Source organism: Chanodichthys erythropterus, chromosome 3, assembly GCF_024489055.1.
Source record: "Chanodichthys erythropterus isolate Z2021 chromosome 3, ASM2448905v1, whole genome shotgun sequence".
In the NCBI taxonomy this organism is placed as follows: domain Eukaryota; kingdom Metazoa; phylum Chordata; class Actinopteri; order Cypriniformes; family Xenocyprididae; genus Chanodichthys; species Chanodichthys erythropterus.
In genome coordinates this window covers 19,069,810-19,080,567 of record NC_090223.1, presented here as the reverse complement: position 1 = coordinate 19,080,567, position 10,758 = coordinate 19,069,810, and the positions used below count along the sequence as shown (strand labels likewise).

General features: G+C 36.3%; 1 protein-coding gene across 3 annotated transcripts; it reads left to right on the top strand.

Moving 5' to 3' along the window:
- Positions 1-6,775: 6,775 nt before the first annotated feature.
- On the top strand, positions 6,776-10,556 carry LOC137009191 (histone acetyltransferase p300-like). 3 transcript variants are annotated; one of them, XM_067371211.1, is made up of 5 exons: positions 6,776-7,388; positions 9,258-9,332; positions 9,564-9,663; positions 9,764-9,881; positions 10,006-10,556. In XM_067371211.1, coding segments are annotated over exons 1-5 (405 nt in total). In that variant the 5' UTR covers positions 6,776-7,387; the 3' UTR covers positions 10,117-10,556. The 3 variants fall into 3 exon arrangements, with proteins under 3 accessions (XP_067227312.1, XP_067227302.1, XP_067227294.1); XM_067371201.1 differs by lacking the exon at positions 6,776-7,388 and adding an exon at positions 7,455-7,584; XM_067371193.1 differs by lacking the exon at positions 6,776-7,388 and adding an exon at positions 7,600-8,795.
- The last annotated feature ends 202 nt before the right edge of the window (positions 10,557-10,758 follow it).

Here is a 10,758-nt window from a genome sequence, read left to right as displayed (position 1 = left end):
TTTACACTGATTTAGAGCAATAATTCTGCAATAAAACCTTATAATCTGAATTGAGGATAATGTATTTTACAATAACACTATTGTTCATCCTCAGTTAATGGTGATGGAGCAGTTGGAGATCTGAGAATCGTCGTCTTTTCCTTTGAAATCCTCTTTACTTTATTTCTGATGATTTTACTGGTATTTGAACCCTGTGAGTACAAACTGAACTTTAGTCAATTGTATTTTAAGGACTAGGTGAAGTAATGTTTTATTTTATTTTTGTCTTAGTTATATCCATGAATCGGCTTTTAAACCATCTGATGTGTTTTGTCTAATCTGATCATCTTTTAAATAATATCCTCCATCTTTTTTAAACACACAGGGATGAAAATGTGTCTGCAATCATGCCAGGTTAGTATCATTATTATATATGATTTACATTAAATATGATACAGTACTATATTTAATGTGAACCATATTTAATAAATTGCAATATCAGGAGATGTTTCACATCATATTAAGGTGCACTTTTTATCATTTTATCATCATCTCTGGCTGATACAACATAAGTCTTTTTTTAATTTTATACTGACAAAGTACAATAAAACAAAGTCTGAGTACAAAATAAATTATACTTGTTTTTTTTTTTTAAACAAAATACTCAGTGTTTTCAAGCAAATGGCTAGGTGTTTTAATTGACTTTTTAAAGTTCTGTATGATTGTGAAAATATCTGTTTAAAATATTTCATTGAACACAGAAGGCAATAAGGTCTCCTCAGATTCTAGCTACTGTGTCACAGAATCTGCGGTCTCAGGTTAGTATCAGATTTAATGTGGTGTTTGTTTAAGAACAAGTCAAACATATTCATGATAAATAACACTTCATAAAATGCTTGATGATTAAAAACACAGATGTTGTGTAGATCATTGTTTCTCAGTCCTGCTCCTGGAGAACCTCGGCGCTGCATATTGTGTTTGTCTCATTTATTTGACACAAACCATTTTAGACATCTGAACGGTGTAGTTACAGCATCTACCAGCAGGGGCTACATAGTAAAGTTAACCACCCCAAATTTTAAGACTATACTATTTTCCTACTTCTGCAATACTTCAAGCCATTATGTAGTATAAGTAGTGTGATAACAGTTAAAAAAAAGTGTAGATCATAGTGATCTATGAGTACCCAATTTCCTCAATGGAATAAACAAAAGGTGCATCTCAATCAGCTGGTTTTTGCTGTGAATTGTGGGATTTTTTTTTTTTTTTTTTTTTTAGGGAGCGAACATTCCAATGCACTTGAAGGATTTTGAGATCGAGACAGCTCTTATAGTGGCTGACTCATGCCCTAGCTGTCTACTGAACTAGAGAGCTGATTGAGGCGCACCCAAAGTGTGCAATGTTAGCTTTGACTATATTGTGCAAATAAATAAGCTGCAAGTCACATGAACTTAAACAAGTCACTTTTTTCTAAAACTGAAATGTTTGAGGCTCCAGGACCAGGACTGAGAATCACTACTTAAGATATTTTTGGATTCCTTATGAAATGACTGGATTTCGTCTGCAAAACAAAATTGCTGAACAACGGTATATATGATCACACCTTTATTCTGAATCTAGAATGCAGCAGGATCTGATGACGCTCCATCCACTGGATCAAACCAGAACCGGAACAAAGCAGATTCACATGAAATGAAAACTCTCCTAAAGACTGATGATCTGGAGGAAAGTCAGCTGGATTCAGTCGAATCACAAACATAATCAACTATGAGAGAAAAAGACTCCTTCAACTCATGAGCGCTGACAGTGTTCAAACTGACATCAGTGTTGTTCTTCGTTGTTATTTAAATTATTATGTACTGTGAGCTCTTTTGATTTTTTTTTTTTTTTTTTTTTGGCTTTTGTAAATAGCTTTAAATGTATTTGTAACACAGATATCAATTTAAACCATCAGAAACAAAGAGATTGGATATTAACCCATCAAATGGCATGTAGAGACACAAAAGGCACAAACAGAACCAAAATATACAGTAAAGTTCAGTTCATTTACTAATGGAGCTCAGATGGCTTCTTCAGTGGTTTCTTGGCTGATCAGAGAGCAATTATACAGTGTTCGGGCCAGGGTTTCCTCAGCTCTGTTTATGTCTATAGGTCTGTCAAAAGTCCACCTATGACAAAATGTAAAGTCTTTCATTTAAATATGCACAAAAAAATGCAATCAAATCCAATTCCATACCCTAACGTTAAATGACAGCTATTTTGGGCCTGTAATGAATTAAAGGCGCCATTGCTTAACTATATAATTGACATTAAAATAAAATATTAATAAATAAATAAATACAAATTCTAATAAATTAGAACATTGATACTCAAAAAAAAAACAGTTTGGAGGAAACTTGAAATAGACGTATTAATGTTATTATTGATTATAAAAGATTTTATATTTAAATACATCTGAAAGGAAAGGTAATCAAAAGAAAAAAGAAAAAAAAACGCTCCTCCCCACATCTGTCACTGGGTGTTTAGGTTGGGGACTCACAAACTCCCACAGTAGAGAAGGGAAATAAAAGGAAGGAACAAGTCATAATAAATAGGCTGAGGATAGGACATTGCAAGCTAAATAAAACTCTTCATGTTATAGGGCAGGGGTCATCAACTATATTTGTCCAAGGGCCAGAATTTTTCTCTGCAGACACTGTAAGGGCCAGTGCCCGGTTGCATAAAGCACCTTAAGTGTAATTTTCCCTTAAGATCGCCCTTATGTTTCCCTTAAACTTAAGGGTGTTGCAGAAAATAACCGTTAAGTGTTACTTAAGGGTTTCTTTAGGCGAAACGTCATAAACCCTTAAGAATTTCCCTTAAGTATATATTTTTCACTTAAGTAATGCGTAAGTGTTGCATAAAGCCCCTTAACCTTCATTTCCCTAAGTATATCGTAAGGTTCGTAAAACTTCACCTTAAGTGTTACACAGAGTGAGCAGGTTCAATCCAAGTCATATAACGTGCCACGATCGGCCGCTTTATATGATAGACAAATTGTACTTTAGCGGTTTATTCACATAAACATTGATGAAATATAACATATCTTATAACATATCTTATATGGTCAACGGAAGCGCAAACGTGCGTGCATCACACGCAAAAACAAACCTCATTTGTTCTTGCGCGCACATTTGAGCTTCCGACACAGCCGTAATCATATGGATGTCTTTCAATAAATGGACATAAATGATGAGAGAATATTAAAAATATCTTTATTTGTTGTCCAAAGATGAATGAAAGTCTTATGGGTTTGGAACGACATGAGGGTTGTCAGGGTGAGTGAATGACGGCAGAAATCTCAATTTTGAGTAAACAATCAATTTGAGTTTCTCGTCTCTTTCATATTTGGTTTTCTTTTTTGTTTTCCTTATCCATATTATGTTGTTTTCTGTGAAAACTTACCACGATACGTATTAGCTAACAAATAACGTGTCCATGGCAACAGTAGAATTTTTTAACGGCAAAACCTGGGATGCTGTCGTTAAACACTTAACGGTTTCCCTTACCTAAGAGAACAGTTTAAGAGATTATATGCAACACCCTTAAGTCATTCCCTTAGTTAAGGGGAAATCACGCCTTAAGTGTCATACTTAAGGGAAAAACTTAAGGTGCTTTATGCAACCGGGCACAGATACTCGTAATATAAAATAAAATTCGAATTGTATCCTAATATGTTATTATTTGATATACTAATTCTAATTCCAAATGTATGTTATTTTTTACATATTACCTGTACTGCAGCAGCCACCAGGGGGCGATAGCGATATTTTAGGCTTCATATTTGTGAGGCTGTCAAGCTGTCCATCACTGTCACATGCAGGTCGGTGGGACATTCGAATATTCGTTTTTTTTTTTTGTTGTTTTTTTTGCACACCTGGGATCCCCCGCGAAACGGTTCTCATTCCCCCTTGAATAAGGCCGGCGACACACTGGCTGCGTGAGCGTCTCAGCTGCGTGGCGTGTCCGTTTTTATTTCGGCTCCCATATTTAACAGGTTGGAGTTTGCACACTGAGACACGCGTCTCAGGCGCGCTCGAGCCACGCGGAAAATGCGTGCATGCTAGAAATAGAACCGATGCGTGTTCCAGCAACGGGAGTGTTCTCTGGCTAGAGCGCAGAACAGCGGAGTTTGTATGGACCGAAGAGCATGTCTGAGCTTGTGTTTTGTTGCTTTGACATTGTGGAAAATAGAATAATAGAAACAAAATGTAGTAGTTACCCGTTATTATCAATCTAAATTAATATCGTTTTTCATTTAACTTAATTTCGTTTTTCTTTATTTAAATTTCGTTTTTCTTTATTTAAATTTCGTTTTTCTTTATTTAAATTTCATTTTTTCTTTATTTAAATCTACCCTTACTGTGCCAATTTGTTAGTCAGAAAAATATTAGACTACCTTAAAAGTATTGCTTAATTTAACAGACCTGTGTGTGTGCGTTTTATATCACTAGTGCAGTCCGTTCTCGGAGCATAAGCCCTGCCCGCGTGAGGTGCGCCGCTTCCCGCTCACGCTGTTCTGTAGTTTACTAAAAGTTTATTGATTCTGAATGTGTCGCGTCTCGCGTGTCCATCTATATTGCACCAAATGCGACACTGCACTCCCTTGTGAAGCCGATTGGATGAACGGTTCTCGAAATAATAAAAATGTAAACTGACATACAGACACAGATTCCTGCCTTTATTAGAGAGAAAAATATGTTCAGCCCCTCTCTCCGAAGCTTCAAGCTCAAAAAATGGTATTCGGACCAGCCCTAAACTTTTTCCTCTTACAAGGCTATTCCTGAATTCAGTATTATTCTGGGGGCCGGGTGGAAATCTCTGGCGGGCCGGATTTGGCCCGCGGGCCGCCAGTTGACGTTGCATGTTATACACAAATCCGCCGCGAACTCTATGGGCGCCGCCATCTTGCCTGCCGCCATTACTGCGTGCCTGCGAAGTGTGACGGTGTGACACTTGCCGGTGCCCACTAATGACATTTCAATTAAAGCGCATCCTGCTCATTAAAGAAAATGTCTGGTGAAAGGGAACATTGGGTAGATGATGTCAGGCAGTGGCCAAAACTTACCGATAAAGGTAATTTATTGACAACATAATGTAATTGATAGATTTTATGTTGGTCTCAGCATTGAAGGAAAGTGGACAGAGGTTTCTTTGTTCACGGCTGAAGCTATCCTATGTTTAAACATATGGTTTTCTTTATGTACCAGAACCATTCCCATATAAGGAACAAGGCTCTACTAGGATAGAATGGGAGACAGCGAATGGTCCCTTGCTTTTTGTATTACAAAGCATAGGAGAAGGTCTTTGGGATAGCAAGGAACTCCTGGATAGTTAACCGGGAGATGACCATATTTAGACTTGTTTTTCTATATGTATCACATTCCTATATCATGAGCCATATGATGTATTCTCTCTCTTATTGGCTGAACCTATACTACACCCCTTGTACTCTTTCTATATATTCTCTCTTTTCTTATCAATAAAATGAGATTATATTCTCCCTCAGCGCTGAGTGATTGCTCATTCAATTGCCAAGTAAGAGGTCTGGGATGAGGCACGAATTAGGAGCAAAAACCTAACAGTAATGTAATTAAGAAGTGTATTAATTGATGACAACAATAAAACCGAACGCTGTCATTACTAGCTGTGTTGCTAATATGTTCACAAGTTTCAAATAATTATTAGGCCATCCTTAAAAATATTCTTGTTTGCCATAACCCGACCGACCCATTTAATTATTTTTTCCTCTTTTAGTCCGACCGACTTGCCGATTGTAATTGCGTTAAGACCCACGGATTTTGTTTTACTCTTCAAACAGCTAATCCACACATCCATTTTCTCACGCACAGAAAAATCGCGAAGTAAAGAGGACAGAGAGACCGACAGACTAGACAGAGCAGGTTACTTATGAAAGAAAAAAATCTCAGCTCAGATTCTGTCAATTTTATTACGAAATTCAAACAATAAATACTGTTTTGGTGCTTGTAAATGTGACATGCTAGAAATACAGATTAAAAAATATTACAACATCAAACAACGTATAATGTTATGTTCTTGTAAACATGTTTTTCAAAATGGATTTATGTATTCACACTTACCTTCGTCTGAGGTAAATCTCTCAGAAATGACCGAACACTGTCAGCTACAGCCCCTCACACAGAACCTGTTATGGCTGATATGTGTACTGTATTACATCTTTATTATATTTTTACTTATATCATTAAATAAATTTGTTATTATAATAAAAAATGCATTATATTTAAATTGTTTTTTTTTTTAAATATTACTGCAAGCTGATAGGGCTCTCTGTATGTTTACAGCATTAAGTTAGGTGAGTTGTTTTTTTCTTGAGAAAAATTAATGCCTACCTTGTGTAGCCTACCTAATATTTATCCAAATGAGTCAATATTAAATCAATTATTATTATTTAATTATTATTGTGATTTGAATAAAAATAATAAAAAGTGTAGCTTATCAGAAATTGTAGCCTACCATGTAAACATTGTAACATGTCACTAAACCTAATAAAATTCAGCTTAGTTACTAAAATGTTTTGACAATCACAATACACTTATTGTGATGCAATAAATTTATTTATTTATTTATTTATTTTTTTTACATTTTTTACGACCTACCGAACTTTTTTTTTTTTTTTTTTTTTTTTTGGCTGTTACGGCGAACCAAAATATTTTTAAGGATGGCCTTAGCCGCAACCAGCTGTAGCAATAAAATACATTTTCTCTCAGGTATTCAAGATTATTTTATTAATCATCTGGCATGCGATGAGCATCTCGGTTATGTGTTTCATCCACTTTTGACGCACATCTTGGTCCTCCGCTCGACCAGGAACTCTGTGCAATCCGTATGGCCGTAAACATGGGCAGTCAATGTGCAACAAAGGTTTGTGGATTACACAAACGGTTTTATTCCAGGCCTGTAGTTTTGTGCTGTTGTTAAAACAACCAACCACACAACACGCTCTTCTCGGCATCACTGGACAGCATACGAACTAAAAAAAACTATATAGCTAACATCTGCTACAGCCGCCTACGGGACCAACACGCTACTTCTGCTACTTCCTTAGCAGCAAGGCACGCAGTAATGGCGGCGCTGCTTAACTTCCGTGCTTCGCCGGATTTGTCTATAGGGAAACACCCGACAGGACTATGTGATGAATGTCAGGAGGAGGAATCAATTGAGCACATATTATAACATGCAAGAAAGGCAAGAATTCAAGAGTCACGGGAAATGGGTATAGTAGAATATAATGTTAAAAATATAGTTATACATGGAAGTAATGACCAAGGACGAAGATACTTATTTAATTTTCTAAGGAGGACTGCACTGGAAGGACGTAGTAAGTTAAAGTAAGTTAAAGTGAGACAGCAGATGGCAGTAATGCAACACTATGGATGTCAACTGCTGTAAAACTCCAACGAAGAAGAAGACTCCCACAGCAGAATCTCTGAACAGAAGCGAAGCTTTTATCGGTTCTCCTGCTGCTCACGACGTTCACTGTCAGCGAAATGGACATTCCCTTGGGAGAGGAAATGTTGCAAAACTGCAAGTACACCCTGAGAATGATTTGATAGACTTTATGTCCTTATTTTACCACGGTTTTATTAAGAGAGATTAAATGTCGATTACAACGCAGTTTACTTCCTTAGGCAATAGTTTCGAGTTTAATATGATATACGCTATAGGAACGAAAATAACATCTTTAGAAGGAAAATGAATTCGCCGACAATAAACCTAATGTACATTTTTATGTCGGCGAAGCCGCTTTTCTTTTTCTGAATTCGATTTCGAACCCAAAATTGCATTCTGTGGGTGTTTCGTTCAGGTTAAACTAAAATGGTTAAGGTTTATGTTGTTGTTGTTGTTGTTGTTGTTGTTGTTGTTGTTGTTGTTGTTGTTGTTCTTCTTCTTCTTCTTCTTCTTCTTCTTCTTCTTCTTCTCTCATCTCTCTCTCTATTTGTGTGAATGTGTGTGATTCACTTTGTGAATGTCGTGTCGATTTTGGTTCTACGTGTGATTTAAATTTTGATGCTATATTATTACATTGGTGATTTATGATATATTCAGTGTTTGATTTAAATATATTTTGATGTTATTGTTGATATTAATAATTTAAATTTCCTCTCTTATTTCTGACCTAATCAGATGACTATATAAAATGACTAATTGATCATAGTATAGGAGGACTGTGTTTTCCACCCTCTGATGAAGGTTATTAGCCACAACATGTCGGTATGTGGTTGTATATGATTTTTTTTTTTATTTATTTAATTATAAAGCCATGGGTAAATAAAGGCTTTTTACATTTTAATCCTCGAGTTTCTTTGTCCTTATATGTAATGAGAACCGAGATACGAAGTACCCCAGGATGTTTACCCCAGTACTCTTTGCACTTCTTTAAACATTTTCTTTCATTAGTTTCTCAGGCTTGCATTAACATTAGCAGCCAGTTGGTGGCCCTTGATAGGGGTTCATCCACAGAGGTGGAGCTGGATTGGGTCATGTAGGTCCAGTGAGGAGGAGATTGAGGTCCAGCTAAACCCATGTAGTTCTGCAGTTAGCACCACTAAGAAATCAAAGCTGACTTTACATTTAAGCAAAACCGCAGTGACAAATATCCTAGACTTAGTTCTACACAGAGCAGGCCTATATTTAAGGCAAAATGACCAAGAGATGTAACCTACACTTCATTCTGGGAAGTGAGTGGGTGTTGCAATGCTGGAGAATAATACATCTTTGCTTTTATTTTGGATGCTGTAAGTAACTCTATCAATCAAAAACTATTAAGTCTTATTCGTATCAAATATTAAGCCTATTATTTAAGAGGTAATGTGTTTTATCCAGTGAATATTAACAAATAGTTTGCATTATTAATTATCTGCTGGGCATTTTAAATTCATAAGCATTACTATATAATTATTATTACAACTTTTGAAATGTTTTTGCAGGTGTGTACAAGTTGTCAAAAGAACCAATGTTAAGTCTACTTAAAGTCTTTAAAACCCATAGAAAAAACATCTGTAAATGCTTAACAGATCACTAGAACCGCAGCAATGCTCATGGACATTAAAAACTGCTTGACTGACAAAAACCGGAAAGCACCGGGGCCTGTTTTCATATGGACTTAGGCTAATTCAGTTTTATATATGGTTGCGAATCAATCATGTATTTATTTATATATTTATTTATTTGAATGTAATTTGTTCTGCTGTTTGCAGTGACACTGAGCTCTCCTGACACTGACATTCAGGATCCTCTGTCCAGTCAGCCAGCTGCACCCACCATCAACAACGGCATGTACAATATTCATCATTAACCTCAAAAAACTCAACTCAATCAAACTCAATCTTGCATGATATTGATAATAGTGAAAATAAAACTGCACACAAGTGCATCAGGGTTTTCTTGTCAATAAGTAAATACAATTTGTCTGATCATTTCAGTGAGCAAAATGGGGAAAAGAAAGATATCTAGTGACTTGGAGATGCTACTTTTAATCCTCCAAAATGTTTAATCCTTCACAGGGAATCTCTCTGCATCTGTACCGCTGTCGGTCCCTAGCATGAAGAAGCCCTGGCATGAGGACGTCACTCAGGACCTGAGGAATCACCTAGTGCACAAGCTGTGAGTCCAAGAAGAGCAGACTCACATCATGTCGTCATAATAATGGGTGTCTTTGGTTGTTTTTAAGCAGTTTTTGACCTTTTGAATGCTGCTCCTGTAGGGTTCAAGCCATATTCCCGACCCCAGACCCTGCATCACTGCTGGACAGACGCATTGAGAACTTGGTCGCTTATGCACGTGAAGTGGAAGGAACCTTCTATGAGTCTGCCAACAGTAGGGTAAAGCACCTGAACTTGCTACATTTCAACCTTTTTCATTCATTTGTTTGTTTGCCTTTATTTAAATTAGATAAGCTGTTCTGTGTTTTTGGTTATTGTTTTTATATCCAAACATCTTATTCAGGCTGAATATTACCACTTGCTGGCTGAGAAGATCTATAAGATCCAGAAGGAGATGGAGGAGAAGAGAAGGTCCAGACTATCAGAGCCACCCATGAGCACTCAGGATCCTTAACAGCCTGACGCTACAAGTCCTGAACAAGCCATCGACAGCCACATTAGTTTGGGGCCAAATCAGTCATGTGACAGGCAGAATTTATGTGACATGCAGGATAATTCGAGTGTATAATAGCAGGCAGGGTGTGCAACTTCAAGAGAGCAAACATACGTGTGTTCCTCTTGATTTATGTTGTTTCCATGCTTATTTTATCATTTTTCTTATGTATATACTGTACATACATAAACTCTATTCTTTACATTACTTTTCTGATTGTTTTTTACTCTTTATACTGTATATTGTTGTTTAATGTTATATGAAGGTTTTCAGCATCACAGGATGATGTTGTGAAGCAGTAATTCTCTGTAATCTTTGCTTGATATAATAACACTTCAAGCCAGATGAAGACAGACTGAGCACTGAGAAAGATGCAACTAACATTAATAAACATTTTTTACCATCACTTGATCTCCTGATTCCTCTGTCTGTTTGGGCTGATAGGTTTATGACAAACTGTGCCCTATAGCTTTGGATAAACATGTTCTAAACATGTTTTTTCTGCAATCTTTGTATTAAACTTTGTTGTGAATAGATGCCATTCACATATGTTCATATTTGCAAAGTGTTTATTTTTTAGTTAATTTTAATTATTTATTTCTT